This window comes from Microcaecilia unicolor, chromosome 8 (genome assembly GCF_901765095.1).
Source record: "Microcaecilia unicolor chromosome 8, aMicUni1.1, whole genome shotgun sequence".
Lineage (NCBI taxonomy): Eukaryota > Metazoa > Chordata > Amphibia > Gymnophiona > Siphonopidae > Microcaecilia > Microcaecilia unicolor.
In genome coordinates this window covers 2,755,213-2,774,096 of record NC_044038.1, presented here as the reverse complement: position 1 = coordinate 2,774,096, position 18,884 = coordinate 2,755,213, and the positions used below count along the sequence as shown (strand labels likewise).

The window sequence follows — 18,884 nt, the reverse complement described above, 5'->3', positions numbered from 1 at the left end:
GTGAAAGGGGCAGCAGATTCATTCTGAGTGCGCATTCAGATAGCTATGACACGTTAAACAAGCAAGCAACTGTTTAACAAGCATGAAGCCAGAGTCTACAACAGAAAAAGGACTTGATCTCAGAAGTGAATGCTAGTACCTGGCTCTTTCCACAAAAACGCTTGCATTCCCAATGCATCATGGTAAAACCTGGCAAATGCCATGGAGGGTAAATAGTGGGGTTCCCCAGGGGTCTGTGCTGGAACCGCTGCTTTTTAACATATTTATAAATGACCTAGAGATGGGAGTAGCTAGTGAGGTAATTAAATTTGCTGAAAACACAGAGTTATTAAAGTTGTCAAATCGCAAGAGGATTATGAAAAATTACAAGAGGACCTTACGAGACTGAGCATCCAAATGGCAGATGTCATTTAATGTGAGCAAGTGCAAGTGGTGCATGTGGGGAAAAAGGAACCCGAACTGTAGCTACATGATGCAAGGTTCCACATTAGGAGTCACCGACCAGGACAAGGATCTAGGTGTCATCGTTGATGATGTATTGAAACCCTCTGCTCAGTGTGCAGTAAATAGAATGTTGGATTATTAGGAAAGGAATGGAAAACAACAATAATTCTGGTCACCGCATCTCAAAAAAGATATAGTGGAATTAAAGAAAAGGTACAGAGAAGGGCAATGAAAATGATAAAGGGGATGAGATGACTTCTGTATGAGAAAAGGCTAAAGTGGCTAGGGCTCTTCAGCTTGGATAAGAGACAACTGAGGGGAAATATGATAGAGGTCTATAAAATAATGAGTGAAGTGGAACAGGTAGATGTGAATCGCTTGTTTACTCTTTCCAAAAATATTAGGACTAGGGGGGGCACGCAATGAAGCTACAAAATAGTACATTTAAAACAATTTGGAAAAAAGATTTCTTCACTCAACGTGTAATTAAACTCTCTGGAATTCATTGCCACAGAATGTGGTAAAAGCAGTTAGGTTAGCGGGGTTTAAAAAGGTTTGGATAGCTTCCTAAAGGAAAAGCCCCTAGACCGTTATTAAATGGACTTGGGGAAAATCCACTGTTTCTGGGATAAGCAGTATAAAATGTTTTGGGATCTTGCCGGGTATCTGTGACCTGGATTGGCCACTGTTGGAAGCAGGATGCTGGGCTTGATGGACCCTTGGTCTTTCCCAGTATGGCAACACTTATGTACTTATCTACTTATCTATAACGAACTAAATAATAACAAATCACCAGGACCAGCTGGTGCAGTTTTGAAAGAATTCAAAAATGAAACTGTGGATGCTTTGCTTGTAATCTGCAAGCTATCATTAAAATTAGCTACAACACCTGAGGAAGAATGGTAATATAACACTAGTCTTTTAAGTTTCTGGGGGTACCATAGGAAACTAGAGAGAAGTGGGTCTAATAACTGGTAAACCTGTTCAGAAAAAGAAAATTACTGACCATTTGAATAGATATGGCTTAATGGAGCAGAGCCAACAGGTGTTTGGCAAAAGGAATTTCTTATCCACATGACTTATCCACATGTTTACTAACCTTATCAAAAATCTACTAGATTAAGTCAGCTGACTTGCATACTGTATCTGGATTTTTAGAAATCGTTTGATAAAATCCTTCATGAGATTCCTGAGGAAATTAAAAAGTCATGGGATAGAAAGCAATGTTCTGTTGTGGTCTGTGAACGTGTTAAAAATAGAAAACGGAGTAAAACCTGATAAATGGTCAGTTTTCTCTGTGGAGTGCCATAGAGATTTGTGATATTTAACATTTTATAAATGATCTGGAAAACAACGGCAGGTGAGGTGGATTACGTTTGCAGAAGATACGACATTTATTCAAAATTGTTAAATCATGAGTGGATTCGGAAAGAGTTTCAGGGGGAGCTGGCGGGACTAGGCATCCAAATGGCAGACAAAATTTAATGTAGGCAAGTACAAAGTGATGCACCTGGGTGTGAGATGGGGGGACTCGACTATAGGGACAACATTCTGGGTCCTGAGTTAGGAGGCACCACCCATGAAAAAGATTGTGGAGTTGTGAATAATCAGTTGAAATGTTCAGGTCAGTTTGTGATGGCGATCAAAAAAGCAATCCTGAGGGGATTGGAACAGGTAAAGGGAATACTGTTGTGAAGGCAGTTTTGAGAATGCATATGCCCGTGGTGGTTATGGGAGCAATTTTGGAAAGAGTGCTCACTGTTAGAAAAAAAGCTTGCACTCTTTGTGACATAGGAAAGAACCCCACATTTTTTTTTTGTTTAGGCCAAAATGGTAGGAAAAAAATGAAATGTCATGGGAAATATTGTTTCAAATGAAGCACCTCTAGTTAGCATGTCAGGATTACATAAGAATAACCATACTGGGTCAAACCAATGGTCTATCTAGCCCCAGAATAAACACTTTGGAACCCCAGGACACACTGTCAAGAGCATCGAGGCGGCGAGGAGAGGCAGGGGCTGGGACAGGCGGTAGCTTGCTTTGTGGCAGACTGCCAGCTGAATCCCAAGATCCAACTAAGGAGCTTTTTAAGTGAAGCAACTTTAATATACGCTATTGGAGCTGGAATTACCGCGGCTGCTGGCACCAGACTTGCCCTCCAGTGGATCCTTGTTAAAGAATTTAAACAGTACTCATTCCAGTTACAGGGTCTTGAAAGTCCTGTATTGTTTTGTCACTACCTCTCTGAGTTGGGAGTGGGTAAATTGTGTGCCTGCTGCATTCCTTGGACGTGGTAGCAGTTTCTCTGGCTCCTGTTTCCAACGGTGGCCAATCCAGGTCACAAGTACCTGGCAGAAACTCAAAACAGTAGCAAGATTCATGCTGCTGATCGCAGGGCAAGCAGTAGCTTCTCCATGTTCATCTCAATAACAGACTATGGACTTTACCTCCAGGAAATTGTTCAAACCTTTCTTTTTTAATTTTGTTTTTGTTTTTAGACCCAGATATGCTAACCACTGTTACCACATCCCCTGGCAATGAGTTCCAAAGCTTAACTATTCTTTGAGTGAAAAACTTTCCTCCTATTTGTTTTAAAAATGTTACCATTTTGTAGACCTTAATTGTATCCCCCCTTCAGCCGTCTCTTTTCCAGGCTGAGGAGCCCTGACCTCTTTGGCTTTTCCTCATACGAGAGGAGTTCCATCCCCTTTATCATTTTGGTCGTTATTCTTACAGCAACCAGAACTGAACACAATACTCAAGGCGTACATGGAGCGATACAGCGGCATTAAAAAGGGTTTAGATAAATTGTGGGAGGAAAGTCCGGAAACCATTATTAGCCACTGCTTACCTTGTGTTGGAGCTATAAGAAATGGATGCAAGTCTTGGGATCTTACTGGGTACTTATTACTTGGATTGGCCATTGTCAGAGGCAAGATGCTGGGCCAGATGGATGTTTGGTCTGACCAGTTTGGCTTGTTTTATAGTCTGTCACTTCTAATGGCTAGCTTGTAAAGTATTGGGTTTCCTGGTTCATGGAGTTTATTTTTCTCCTAGTTTTACAAAACCTGTTTAAAGGAAATGTTGAGAGGCTGGGGGAGGGAAGTTAGGCTTTGGATCAGTAGCACAAATACCCAAAATAGTTCACAGTGCAGAATTGCAAGAGTGTCAGTTCTGTCTGTTTTAATAGGGCCTATTTTATGCAGACTGGCATTTTGGGTGGGGTGTGTACTACACTGCAGTGTCCCAATTGATAGGTAATAGATAACACCTTCTTACATGGCGTTATTTGGAAAGAATAATGCAAATCGTAGTTACTTGATGCTAGGGGTGGTGGTGGTTGGGAGGCAGGGATAGTGCTGGGCAGACTTACACAGTCTGTGCCACAGCCGGTGGTGGGAGGCGGGGCTGGTGGTTGGGAGGCGGGGATAGTACTGGACAGACTTATACGGTCTGTGCCAGAGCTGGTGGTGGGAGGCGGGGATAGTGCTGGGCAGACTTGTATGGTCTGTGCCCTGAAAATGACAGTTACAAATCAAGGTAAGATATACACAAAAAGTAGCACATATGAGTTTGTCTTGTTGGGCAGACTGGATGGATCGTGCAGGTCTTTTTCTGCCGTCATCTACTATGTTACTATATGTTACTATGTCTACCTTGGGGGTCAGCGCTCAAGAAAAAGATCTGGGTGTCATTGTAGATAATGCGCTGAAATCTTATGCTCATTGTGTGGCTGTGGCCAAAAAAGCAAATGGGATGCTAGGAATTAGATGGTGAATAAGACCGAAAATACTATAATGCCTTTGTATCGCTCCATGGTGCGTCCGCACCTTGAGTATTGCGGCAGTTCTGGTCGCCGTATCTCAAAAAAGATATAGCGCAATTGGAAAAGATTCAATGAAGAGAGACCAAAATGATAAAAGGGATAGAACTCCTCTCGTATGAGGAAAGGCTAAAGAGATTAGGGCTCTTCAGTTTGAAAAAGAGACAGATGAGGGGAGATATGATTGAGGTCTACAAGATCCTGAGTGGTGTAGAACAATTAGAAATAATTCAATTTTTTATTCATTCCAAAAGTACAAAGACCAGGGGACACTCAAGGAAGTTACATGAAATACTTTCAAAACAAATAGGAGGAAATATTTTTTCAGTCAATGAATAGTTAAGCCCTTTCTTTTTCTTTCTTTTCTCTAGCAAGAGTCTTTATGACATTTTTTACATATTTGTATTATATTATCACCATCAGTGGTCTTCCCCCCCCCCCTTGTGTTTTATATTGTTAACTGTGTTTTTCAACACTATAAATAAAAAAATTTAAAAAAGGTTTGGACAAGTTCCTGGAGGAAAAATCCACAGTCTGCTTATTAAGACAGACAGGGGAAGCAACTGCTTTGTAGTATGGAATGTTGCCACGATTTGGGTTTCTGCCAGGTACTTGTGACTTGGCTTGAGCATTCTTTGGAAACCAGGATACTGGGCTTAGATGGACCATTGGTCTGATCCAACATGGCTACTCTTATGCTCCACAATACAAACATATCTGGCAGAGGTCTTTCATTTTTTCCACCAACCCCGATGGGTTACAGTTTGGCAAAATGGACATATTTGGGGATTCAGGGTAAAGGGAATAGGATGTTCTTAATATTCATTGGATGGATCCGTTTCCACCATCCTGTTGGTACTGTTGAAATTAATTACATGTATATTATTTAAGGCAGCTTGTTTACTGTTTCAAATTGTTCATGGTTCTACTTCTCTGCTTTTGATATGGTTTCAGAATCATTGTTGGGTTATTCTTCTTGCTTACATAATTAATTTTATGCCCACCTGTTTCTAGAAAAATGTGTTTTCTGAGGTTAGTTGTCTGCTGTTGTTCCCTTATGGAATTCATTTCCATTACGTATTTGGTTAGAGTGAAATTACTTGAAATTTTGAAAAATGTTAAAAACGTACTTGTTTGGGTGATCTGAAATGTAAAATTGCTACTTGGAAATAAGATATTTTATACTGTCTTATTGATAATGGATTTTGTGTTTTGTTCTACTGTTGTACACCGCGGTGAACCTTATTTTTGTGGAAACAGTGGTTTAAAAGCACTACATTGACATTGTGGGAACTGCAGCAAGCTGAGTATTCAAGCAAAGGAAAGTATTTTTATAAATATGGGACTCTCTCATATAGAAGCTGTCCTCAAGAGCTTGTAGTTTTTGTTTTTTTTTAAAATATTTATTTATAGTTTTAACATTTGGAAACACAGTACACAGCTATATATTAGTTCTGTAGATACATGGCTTCAAAAAACAGCATAAAGATTTCAAACATCATCTAAAAACATCAACTGAACTGTTATACACCTCTGCTTAGATTAACCATGTCCCCCTCCTTTTAAACCCTCCCACCCCTTGTCATATTGGGTGTGCAACAAGTCTTATATTGCAGTAGTTGCTTTCCATTTAATATATGGATCCCATATTTTATGGTAATGTATGATTCGACCGTTTCTCATGGCTGTAAGTTTTGACATTAGTTGTATTCTATCCAATCTTTCCCGGACTGTGTGTACCCCCGGAATCGTGGGTTTCTTCCAAGCTGAGGCAATGACCAATTTGCCTGCCACAAAAAGCTGAGTGGCAAAGCTGTGCGTAATTTTTTAATCCCTGGAGGTTTAAAGTGTAGCAGACAGCTTTCCACCCCCATGGGATATATCTGATTCGTCACTTCACACAGGAAACCCACCACCTCGGTCCAAAACTTTTGAGCATGTTTACAGGCCCACCACACGTGAAACATATCCCCTTTTATCTCACATTGCCTCCAACAGTTACCAGAGCCCTTTTTATACATTGTGGCTAGCCGATGAGGGGTGTAGTACCACCAATATAGCATCTTATGCCCGTTTTCTATCAGGGCACTAGAGATTGATACCCTTAGTAGTGATCGAAAGGCCTGCGCCCATTGAGAGGGGTCATAGGTGGAACCCATTGCTGTCTCCCATTTTGTAGTGTAATGTTCTATCGGATTATCCCTACAAAGAAGGGCCCCATAGATTCTAGTTATCCCCCCTTTACTACCCCCCTTTGTCAGACTTTGTTCCAGTAGTGTCTCCGTTAGGCTAAGCTCTTCTGCCACTCTCTTCTTTATAAAGTCACGAACTTGGTAAAATTGGAAAGCTTGCAGGGGGGAGAGTCCATGCTCTTGGCATAATTCTGTGTATGAGGCCACTACCCCTTGTTCCCACATTTGTCCCAGTTCACACAAGCCTCGCTCTTCCCATTCCAAGTATGCCCCGTCTAATTGACCCGGCCCAATAGAGCTTGTAGTTTTGTTTTGAATGATCAGGGTGATGTTACCATACCTGTGCACCTCTTTTGGCCCAACCACTTTGAAATAGGGAGGGATTTGGCTAGGTTAATAGAGTATGTGAATATTGGTAATCCATGTGGCTATAAGACTCAAGGCCATGTGGTAAGCAATGAGAGTTTTAATTGCTGGTTATCTCTGTTGGGAATCTACATTTTGTAGAGAAAATAATGGGGGGGGGGGGGAGGGAGGAGGGAACTAATTGTTCTGTATTACATTCCAAGAAACAATATTTTTTGTATCTTCTGCATTTGAGTTAATTAAACAAAATTGAAATAAAGGAAATATTGAGGCTCCAAAGATTAAATTAGTGTCGTAAAATACAAGTGTGTAAAAATCCCTAAATGTGCATTACTTTGTATTTTTCCTGTGGTTAATTACAGTGATCTTTGGACTTTGCCTTACTGAATGTGATCTGTCAGGTATTTTTTTTTTTATTAGGTTTTGTTCCCCTTGTTCTAGTTCTATGTCCAGGATATTTGTCTCTGTGTTTTTTCTTGTAATATAGTATTTTTTAAATATAGCCTATTGATACTGTGTTTTGTAATCTGCCATGTGCATTCAGTTAAATTGAAAAGGTAGGTTTATAAATTTCTGGCTTAATTATGCTGTGCGCCTTCCAGATGTGCTTAATGGAAGCTGGTGCAGTGAGTCCTGTGGATGGCTGATGCTTAATACAAAGATTTAGGATGGCTGACTGGATAACTAACCTTTTCTTTCCTTTCTTAGGCGAGTATCTTGAAAGCACACATGGTTACACACAGCACCAGGAAAGATTACGAGTGCAAATTATGTGGAACAGCTTTCAGAACAAAGGGATCCTTAATCCGACATAACAGGCGACACACAGGTGGGTACTCAGCTACGTCCAGCTCTTGGAATAAGAAGCATCGAGGGCACCTAACGTTTAAGGTTGTAAACAGCTTTCCTTCACCGTTTGCCAGGTGGAATATCAAGCTGTCTAAATTAAGCCAAACTGAGTGCGTGTTCAGGTCATTTCTTCTCCTGTGCAGCAATCATTAGTGCCAGCGGTGTAATCTGTTTTTTAGATCACTTCTCATGTTGACCGTTCCCTCCAATGTTTCCACTGTGCTGCAGATCTTCGTCATCCGCAAAAAGGCAAACTTTTCCTTCTAACTCTCCGGCAGCGTCACTCACAAATATATTTAATAGCATTAGTCCCAGTACCGAACCCTACTCTCCTCTTTTTCCTTGGAACGAATTCCATTCACCACCACCCTCTGCCGTCTGTGTGATATATAGATAGCAAATCTCAAAATTGACATTTCAGTTACTAAACTCAGTATGTCTCAAGAAGTTTCCACCTTTTTAGGATGCTTTTAAATTGAAATCAGTTATTCACTTGTTATACCCGTGTTGAAACCCCCTAATCTCCTGGTTTTACTGTTGATCTCTCAAGTAAATTGTAAACTGAGTAGGGATGGTCTCTAACATGTCTGTATATAGACCAGCATATATTTTTGCTGTTGTAAGAAAAAAAAATTAGTAGTAGATTCACATGTTTGGGGTTGGGAAGGAATTGGTTTTCTTTCTCATCCTGTTATTTTTTCTTCATCATAGTTTCCCTGCACTGCTGGCTACTGTTGTGTATCTTGCTAAAAATGCCAATAGACCATGTTCCGGGAAGACACTTGTCTTTCTTTCTAAAAGACACTGGGAGGCAGAGATCATTAGAGCAGTTGGATTTTTTTGGGGTGAGTGATTGTTGAATGACCCCTGCTGATTTAATTCCTTGTTGAACTGATGGACTCTGTTTTACCATTTCCTTTTGCTAAAGATGAGCGTCCGTACAAATGCAAGAAATGTGGGAAGAGTTTCCGTGAGTCTGGGGCCTTAACTCGTCACTTGAAGTCTTTGACACCGTGCACAGAAAAAATCCGATTCGGTATCAATAAGGAAATTGTGGTCAGTAAGGAGGTTTTACCTGCAGGTAAGTCCAGCATGTTACCCCCCCAGTCTCGCACCTGTGAGCAGATGTATCCTACCACCTTGGAGCAGTGTTGACAGCAGCCTTGGGCTAGTTAGTTTAAGGTAGCAGTGTTTGCATTATTTGCATGACCTTTGAACCCAGATCTGACCCTAAATATGTCATTTCTTTTAATGTGGGAATGGTGGGTGGTCCAGAACCCTTCTGAAGCAGAGGGGGAAGAGAAAGCTTAAACTTTTAATGCTCTCTTTTGGATCACATATGACCTTGGGGCCTTTTGTTTGCACTGCTAGCTGCCTCTGAAGTATGAGGAGATGCTTTATATGCCCCAGAATACCTTTGACACACGCAGCTACTTTTTGGGATTTGATATACTGTGTTCTGTGATTACAATCAAAGCAGTTTACATAATATATACAGGTACTTATTTTGTACCCGGGGCAATGGAGGGTTAAGTGACTTGCCCAGAGTCACAAGGAGCTGCAGTGGGATTTGAACCCAGTTCTCCAGAATCAGAGTCCGTTACACTAACCACTAGGCTACGCCTCCACTCATTCCACCAATAAGAGCCAACCTCATCAGTGATGTCACAATGGCTTGATTGCCCGATACTTGGCTCACTTCTCATATTGTGATGTCATAAGGGAAATGGGACTTGATATACCGCCTTTCTGAGGTATTTTGCAACTACATTCAAAGCGGTTTACATATATTCAGGTACTTCTTTTTGTACCATGGGCAATGGAGGGTTAAGTGACTTACCCAGAGTCACAAGGAGCTGCAGTGGGAATTGAACTCGGTTCCCCAGGATCAAAGTCTGCTGCACTAACCACTGGGCTACTCCTGCTTTCCTCTTTTCTGATTTAGAAGATGCAATTGTTTTTTTAATTAAATAAAGGTTTGCTAATCCACAATGACACTATGGATGTCCTTTGTTTTACAGGAGATTGTCTTCACTTTGAATTTAATGGAGGGCATTTCTTTTCTCCTTAGGCTCCAGTGAGTCTAACACAGACACCGTCGCATCTCTCATTCGTGAAAGTATCGAGGGGTCTCCTGTCATCAGCCTTGTGACTGATGCGAAGGGAAATGTTCTACATGAAGTCCATGTGCAAATGCAGGAGCTGCCTTTGCAGCCTAAGCCTGTGGCCCATGAGGTGACTATTAACACACATTGAATCACGTTACTTATTCAGCCATCCTTATATTTCCCCCTTATGTAACCCACCAGTACCCAAGGACTAACAAATACACACACCTCAAGCAGCTCGTTCCATACAGTGCAGAAAGCGTACAACCTTTCAAACTATTGACTCCCCTGTGTCTATTTTTTTCTCTCTCCCCCCCCCCCCCCCCCCCCCCTCCCTGATCTGAACATCCCAATACTCCAAGCTGCACCTACTCTGCCCTGACAGGCTGTAAAACTTTTCCTATGCTCTAACATAACCCAGCATCCTATGTGCCACCCTCTTCATGTCCAGTTTTATAGGCAGGGCTTAGTCTCCACATAGCCATTGATAAAAACTAGCTAAACCTTTTTCTAGGCCCTTCCACAAACAAATTGAAGCTAAGTTTTCAAATGCATAGAGAGGATTTCTCTTTATCCAATGATTCTAAAAAAAAATTGCATAAAAATCATTGCCCAAATTTAAAAAAAAAAAGTTTTTGCATTGCAATAGCCGCTAGATCTACTGGACAACAATGTTTTCAGCAAAATTATACATAGATCTCCTATCTATAGATATTAAGCGGTTCACAAAATATCATGACTTGAAATATTTAATAAATTGCTAAAATGAAACCAAAGCTAAAGTATCCAAGAAACATACTGTGCAGCAGTAAAAGGCTGGAGATACTAGTCAGACACGCGTTGAGCAGTAACCATACACAGTTATCTCATGGATCCATTGCTGAATGGGCTGGATATTCTGAGCGTATGTTGTGTGCCTTATTCACTCCTGCATCTCTCCAGTGTAAGAGACCCTAGTCTGTCCTTGAGTCATGTTTTGCTTTCTGTTAAGATGTCGGAGGCTGGGGAACTTCAGGCTGAAGTAGAGCTTAATGAGAACCTGCTACGTCAGGCCATGAAGAACTCTGGCATTGTCATTGAGACTGTGACAATGGAGGACCTGCAGAAGTGTGAGGATTCCTGCTTCACGGCTTCTGAGGAAGTGGAAAATCAGGATGTGGAGGCAGAAGGGACCAGTTGCACAGAAATGGATCTAGAACTTGTATGTCTCCTGTTTCACCACATGTAGACACTGCCTGTTGGTGTTTTATGGTTTTATTTTTAAATCTAAAAAAGGAATTGTTTAGGTTTCTGCTGTTTTTCTTTTTAATAGCTAGATGGAAAGAGTCCAAAGGAAGACGAGACCTACATTTGTTCCCACTGTAACCAAGCTTTCTGTGGAGCTGCATCCCTGAGGATACATGTCAAGGGGCACCTGGGTAAGCAGGATTGTCATATCCATTGGGGTAATGCCTGTATTGTGTGCTTGATTCTGGCTGAAGTCTGTACATCTTAGCAGGATAAGCGAGTTCATGTACGTCTCTCTGCATCACCAAGAGAGAAGAAAATAAGGAGATTCAGGCAGTCAAAAGGGGGAAGAAAGGGATTTGAATTTAGCTCACCTCTTTTCAGTAGTATCATTGTTAACAAGTCAGTCTCAGACATTGTATTTTCCTTTACCCAAAGGGTTCACAATTTAAGTTTGTACCCGAGATAATTGAGGGTTAAGCGTCTCTTCCCCAAGATCGCACAGAGCATCAGTGGGATTTGAACCTAGTCTCTGATTCACTGTCAGTGAATGTATTAGGTGGCTACTACTTCACTGTTTCTTATGTCCGACAATATTGCTTTGTAATTCAAAACTTGTGTTCTCTTGTGATGCAGCATCACAAAGAATCATTGAAGCAGCAGGATTGGCTAGTTCTGCCAAATTTATTCATGGTCTAAAAATGTAAACGAGTGTATCTGTCATTTTCAAATAAATAGCAAAACCATGGTGAGAAAAATAGCCAAATGCTGAAAGAAAGCCAAGACATCCCTGAAATGATTTAAGAATCACATGGGTATGTGAAGCACTTTCTCTCTGTTTCCTGCTTTGCTCCGTAACAAGCTCACTGCACTGTGCTTATGTGTATGTGCTGTGACTTGGAACGTACCCAGATCCCATTTCATCTCCTGATCTGTGAAGTGTCGTCGTATCCCCAGCACCGTCTGATTCTGGCTGCTCTCTCATTAGGCTACAAGCTGTACAAGTGTGAAGTGTGTGGGAAGGAGTTCATGAAAGGTTACCTCCTGAAAAAGCACCAGGAAGTGCACTTCAATGAACGTCGCTACAAGTGTGGGGAATGTGGGAAGCTGTACAAGACCATTGCACATGTGAAAGGACACATGCGTGTGCATTCTGATGAACGGCCATACGCTTGTGCCAAATGTGGCAAAAGGTACAAAACCAAGGTAGGTAGGGAGCTAGCTGGGAGTTGGGTAGAATTGTCTTGGGTTTTATTTTATTTATTTTAATATATGAAATTTTGCATTAATATGACAACATAACATATTGGAAAGAAACATAGGAGTGAATACAATAACAAATTAAATACAAGGAAGCAAAAGGAAACGATTATTTTATTTATTATGACATTTCTACCCCAGAAGGCCAGGTTCGCAACCCATAGAAAGGTGAGAGGAGGAGTAAACATATAACCAATTAATAACTTGAAAAAGAGAAGCTGACTAGATCCGTCCATCTTTACCTAAATAGGGAAGAAAAATAAAACTGAGTGACACAGAGCAGCAGGAGTAGAAGTCTCTGGAAATTTATCAGCAAGGAAAAAAAAGCCAATTGAGATGCTTCTAAGAAAACATGTTTCACTCCTTTAAACTTGATCACACGTACAGGGATATTTCAACAGGAATGTGGCTCCTATATGGAGCACTTTGGGCTGCAATACAAGAAATTGTTCTCTTCTTCTGTGTAAGACGGGCAACATCAGGAAAAATCCATACTTTCAATCCACAAAAAGACAAATCTCTATGTGGAAAGAACATCTGCGTTATTTTATCTATCAAATTCAGAGGTTAAAGTCTCTAATAAAGTTGTCGGAACAGCCTGTTTCTCAATTTGAGGTTGCAAGAAATGTTGTTAAACCAGTGTCCTGGGCTCGCGATATAGGTTCCAAAGAATCCTCCAGAGCTTTATAATTTTGACAGGAAGATGGTAAACCTTTGTTATTGATGGAACTTTCAACAACTCAATTGTATATTTTCTAAACATCTCTTTTTCTCAGATACATTTTTAACTTTAGGAAAGTTAATAAAGCGCAGATTTTCTTCTTTTAGAAATATTTTCCAGAGTCTAAATTTTATTATGAAGCAGGTTTTCATCCTTCATTAAAGCTGACCTATGCTGAGTAGCAAATTCAGATGATTGTACTAAATTGTCCAAACTAGTTTTATTTATTTATTTGTTACATTTGTATCCCACATATTTGCAGGCTCAATGTGGCTTACATAATACCGTGAAGGCGTTTTAAATTGCCCTAGTTCTTTGGAGTTACGGATCAAGAAAGGGATCTGGGTGTCGTCGTCGATGATACGCTGAAACCTTCTGCTCAGTGTGCTGCTGCGGCTAGGAAAGCGAATAGAATGTTGGGTGTTATTAGGAAGGGTATGGAGTCCAGGTGTGCGGATGTTATAATGCCGTTGTATCGCTCCATGGTGCGACCGCACCTGGAGTATTGTGTTCAGTACTGGTCTCCGTATCTCAAAAAAGATATAGTAGAATTGGAAAAGGTACAGCGAAGGGCGACGAAAATGATAGTGGGGATGGGACGACTTTCCTATGAAGAGAGGCTGAGAAGGCTAGGGCTTTTTAGCTTGGAGAAGAGACGGCTGAGGGGAGATATGATAGAAGTGTATAAAATAATGAGTGGAATGGATCGGGTGGATGTGAAGCGTCTGTTCACGCTATCCAAAAATACTAGGACTAGAGGGCATGAGTTGAAGCTACAGTGTGGTAAATTTAAAACGAATCGGAGAAAATTTTTCTTCACCCAACGTGTAATTAGACTCTGGAATTCGTTGCCGGAGAACGTGGTACGGGCGGTTAGCTTGACGGAGTTTAAAAAGGGGTTAGATAGATTCCTAAAGGACAAGTCCATAGACCGCTATTAAATGGACTTGGAAAAATTCCGCATTTTTAGGTATAACTTGTCTGGAATGTTTTTACGTTTGGGGAGCGTGCCAGGTGCCCTTGACCTGGATTGGCCACTGTCGGTGACAGGATGCTGGGCTAGATGGACCTTTGGTCTTTCCCAGTATGGCACTACTTATGTACTTATGTACTTATTTGGTTTTAAAAGCAACGGAGACTGTTCATGAATTATAGACACTCCACTGAGACCTGAGTGGGTGCCCTGCAAATTGGTCTTCCGGGGAATTTCCTCAGAAGAAAAATTCCCTTTGCTGCTTCTCTGCCAGCTTCAGCGTGTCCCGTACTGGGAATGATCTTCCGGCGGCCGGGTTCAGAGGAGCCTGCCCTTCACCCGGGCTCAATGAGATGTCAAATGCCAAGTGAGACGCCTCTTCCTCAGGCTGTATTGACGTTCCCAGCGACATACAGGTGACGCTACAGAGGAAAGCGAGCGCTGAACATGGCGATCCATAGGACCAGACTTTGAGGCAGAAGTTCCAGCCCCAGAATTGGACAAATGCCCTTGTGTCCTTTAGGTTTTAGCACTTGTATTACAGAATCTTCACTAAACTCTATTCTGACTGTTCAGGTTATTCCATTTTATTCAGCATCTCAATGGGGAACAGACTAGTGTGGTAACTAAGTGGTTTCCCACCTCCTTTAGCAGGAAGGCGTAGGTAAGGCAGAGAGGGAGGAAATGGGCATGAACTAAACATACGTTTTCTACTTCTGGAGCATTCCTGGAAACTGGGTAGGAACAAGAGGCTGTTATGCAATTTCTGTTGATCTTGAGGTGCTCTGGGAATGGGCCATAAGGAACAAGTTGAGATTCAGCCCAGGTAAATCTTAGGTTATTTTTCATGTACTGCAGCCCTCTTTGCAAACAGAGGTGCAGCCTCTTTTAAATTGGGAGCCTTTCTGGAGAGGAGTTTAAATCTTGAACCCCAGATTGCACAATTTAACTTGGACTACTTTCCAACTCTACATTATCAGGAGGCTTAAACCCTGTTTTTGTAAGACCACCTTGCTTCTGTGATATGTGTCACCTTGTTTCTGGGCTACTGCAACATCTTGTATTTCAAATTATCCATAAGGCATGTGCAGCAACCCACCTCTTACAAGCTGACGCCCAGGGATCATATTACCCCTCAGCTGAAAAATCTTCATTGGCATTCTGTTGTTTGGCTGGTCAAATTAAAACGTCCATTAACTAGCTTCGCACTATTCTAGAACCTGTGGGATAATTGTGTCCATCAACCAGCAAGTGGAGGTAGAGAACTAAAAACCGAGCTAAGACATATGTCTTGTCGTGCACTCCAACTCCTCAGTATTTTCTATCTCCAGGAGGTGGATGAACACAATTTTCAGCCTCTGGTTCTGAGTGCTTTTATGTGTTTATTAACAGTTGGATTTCAAGCCCCTGACACAGCCGTTTTGTGAGGGCAAAACATGGCCGTGTTTGGGTTTTTAACTATTTATTTATGGTTTTAGTAGTGAATACATGGGACATTTTTTGAAACTTTATTTTCCTGGTGATGTTGTGCTGGATCTTGTAAATCCTCTGTCTACCTGCTTTCTTGCATCTGTTTGTAACCGTGGCCTTGACAGATTTTCTTTGGTCTAGAAACCAGCTGCTGAGTCCTTTCTCACAGTGCTCCCCCCCCCCCCCCCCCCCGGTAGTCCCGTTGTGGCCTGATTTAATGTGCCCAGCCTTCCTCCACCTTCTTTACTGTCAGAAAATGTTGGTGACCTCTGTCTGTGAGGCAGTTACCTGTTTGCTTCATGTCACCATGGCACAGGTCCCCACGAGTTTCTCTTTCCCTGTGCCTTGCCTTCGCCCAGTCTTTCTCCCTCCCTGTAACCTTTTAATAAGCCAGCTCTTTCTCAACCATACAGCTGGCTTCATGTTCCTGCTCTTTGCATTGCTGTCTGTTTCTGCTGCCAAAGAAACATGTGCTTGATACATACTTTTCTATGCAGCAGCTGTTAGTTTTAAGCTTTGTGGCACATGAAATCTGGTGCAAGTCTCATTTGAAGTCTCGCAAAACTTGTACTGGAATTTCTGTACTGCATGACCGTAACCGAATGACAGCCACATTTGCAGGGGTCTATTTAAGATGGAGACGAGAACCACTGTTTTGATTAAATCACATCTATTCAGGATTCCTATATTTGAGATCGTGGACAGGGAAAGCTGTGAAGGCTATATCTGGCCCAGAGGGTTCTGGTGTCTGGTCCTTCCATAAGTTTAGCTGTTGGGATGTCCCTTTAAAGAAATAGGGCTTTTATCAGCTGGTATTGATCAGGAAGCTCAGGGGTGCAGAACCCCTAACCACCCCCCCCCCCCCCCAAAGTTACTGCTTTGTGACAAGTGACAATTCTATCGGACCGACCGTTCACTTGTCTATTAGATTGTAAGCTCTTTGAGCAGGGACTGTCTCTCTTTGTTAAATTGTACAGCGCTGCGTAACCCTAGTAGCGCTCTAGAAATGTTAAGTAGTAGTAGTAGTAGTAGTAGTAGTATTTGTTGTCTGCTGTTCCCAATTCTTGGTAGCGGTCCAGGAGTTGATGTATATGCAAGTTGCAATAAATAATGCTGACAAAAAGACTCGGAAGAAAAGCAGAGACCAGCTTGAGTGGGGGCAGAAGCTGACTTGGGCAATGCTGAGTCAGAGATGTTCAGCCGGTGCTGTGTGGCCTGTGGTAGTCGATTAGCAGTTATTCCAATTCACCCTTGGTTTGTATGAGAGGATTTAGCTTTGTCTGCCTTGACAGTATAAATACTGCTTAGCTGTGGGCTGCACAGAACCCTATATATAGGGTGTTGTTATCAAATCGGTAGTTCTCAAGACTCAGTCTGCCGGCAGGCGAACATTTAACCCACACATCTAAATTGGACTTGAGGGGACTCTGGAGTAACCTGAGGAAATACTTCTTCACGGAAAGGGTGGTGAATTTGTGGAACAGCCTCCCGGTAGAAGTGGTGGAGATGAAATTCAAGAGAACTTGGGACAAGTAAACAGGATCTCTAAGGGAGTAGATGGCATGGATGGGCAGACTGGATAGGCCGTATGGTCTTTATCTGCCTTCATTTTTCTCTGTTTCTAGGAACTCCCAATCAACTCTCTAGGGAGTTGTGTTTAGTAGGGATTGTCTATCTTTGTTAAATTGTACAGCGCTGCGTAACCCTAGTAGCGCTCTAGAAATGTTAAGTAGTAGTAGTAAAGGATCACATTTTTTTCATCCACCACTGGAGATTTGTCTCTCTTTTCAATCCTCTGACCCTTAGTTTTAGTTGCTGAGACTGTTCAAGAGTTGTAGGGTAGGATGGCTTTGCTTAGCTTGTGCACACTGTGATTTTATTTCTCTGTTTACCCCCCTCCTGCCCATCCCTATTTCCATGCAGCCCTTTTGATTGAAGAGCTACATTATGAGGTCAATAAGCTGGTGGTGTTATGCCTGGAAATTCAATGGTCGACCATGTCCAGGCTTCGGCGTTGAATTTCTGGGTTTACGGAGCTCAGGAAAAACGGCCAGTTAAGTGCGATATTCAGCACTTAAGCAGCTATCGGTGACTGCGTAACGATAGGATTGACTTTTATGTGGTCCAATGTATGCAGTGCTGACTACGCCCCCCAAAATAGCCAGTTTTCATTTAGGGTGCTAACCAGACATTTTCAGTGGCTCTAGCTGGTTAAGTGCCACTGAAAATGAGCAATTTAGCTCTGAAGAAGCGATTTGTATCCAGGAGCCATTTCTGGCCAGTTAAATCTCTTTGAATATCAACTCCTATGTTCCTTTTATCATGCTTGGTTTTTGCTACTTAAGAACAGGTTTGCCCTTCATTTGTGCCTATACCTTAAAGTACTTTGCAGATAAGGGATAGTGTTTTGAATACATTTCCATAAAATAAAAAAAATATGAATTGATGAATAATCAGGCCGGTTTCCAAATGTAGTTCTGTTTGTGTTTGTATAGAATGCACAGCAAGTCCATTTCCGCACACATCTGGAGGAGAAGCCTTACGTGTGTCAGTTTTGCTCTCGGGGTTTCCGGGAAAAGGGATCCCTCGTGCGGCACATCCGTCATCACACAGGCGAGAAACCCTTCAGGTGTTACAAGTGTGGCCGAGGCTTTGCAGAGCATGGGACACTAAACAGACATTTACGAACCAAAGGTATGTGTGGCTGTGGAGTTTCTCTGGATACTGACTTGTGATGCACCTCCTGATTTGATTGGCCAAAGCTGAAATTTAGAGTTTAATCAACAGAACCCCAGAATATGGGCTGCAGTTTCCTTCAGTTCTCCAGCTGTAGCAATTGTCGCATAATCTCTCGTGGTATGGTCCACACTCTGCAGCAGAATTCTGGAAAACGGCTGGAATACCTGCTCACTTCCTGTTTCACTGCTAGCCAAATGCTGCTGCTTCTGCTGCCGAGTGTGGCCCCACTGGCTTGTACATAGGACGATTTTAAAGCTGCCTCACCCACCCAAGTGGACTTCTTACGTTGTATGCCCAATAATGCAAGCTTAGGTAGGTGTACTTGGCAGTGAGCAGTGTCATTCTTGTTTGCACTTATATACATGTTTTGGACAAATCTAAAAGTATAAGTAATTCCTTGGTGTCGATACCAGATCAGTCCAGAACCTGTGGGTTATGTCTGTTGATCAGTGGATTGAGACAGAGAGAAACAGTTGGTTAATAAATCCAAATAAATAAAGTACTACTGTGTGATTTACCCCTCAAAGGCACTGTGTAGCCTTAGAATGCCCAGTATTTTTCTGTCTTCAGCAGATGGTGTTGAGCAGACCATGCAGTTCCTGGAATGTTTCTCAGAAGCTCCTGACTCAGTTGGAGAATTGGGTGTCAGGTGTTAAACTCCATTAAATTTAAAAGGCGACCTGAGCGGGAATGATGCTTGCAAGAGTTCTCC

General features: G+C 42.0%; 1 protein-coding gene across 5 annotated transcripts in view; it reads left to right on the top strand.

Annotated features, from left to right (window-relative positions):
• The window catches only part of E4F1 (E4F transcription factor 1), a 70,717-nt gene that overhangs the window by 18,750 nt on the left and 33,083 nt on the right, over positions 1-18,884 (top strand). For all 5 annotated transcript variants that reach the window (XR_003943255.1, XM_030213623.1, XM_030213621.1 and 2 more), the window contains 7 exons: positions 7,534-7,654; positions 8,603-8,755; positions 9,746-9,909; positions 10,774-10,983; positions 11,095-11,200; positions 11,998-12,215; positions 17,929-18,127. Coding sequence is in view for 4 of the 5 variants with exons in the window: in XM_030213623.1 (XP_030069483.1) it covers positions 7,534-7,654; positions 8,603-8,755; positions 9,746-9,909; positions 10,774-10,983; positions 11,095-11,200; positions 11,998-12,215; positions 17,929-18,127 (1,171 nt within the window). In the remaining variant the exon portion in view is untranslated. The remainder of the gene's footprint in view (positions 1-7,533; positions 7,655-8,602; positions 8,756-9,745; positions 9,910-10,773; positions 10,984-11,094; positions 11,201-11,997; positions 12,216-17,928; positions 18,128-18,884) is intronic.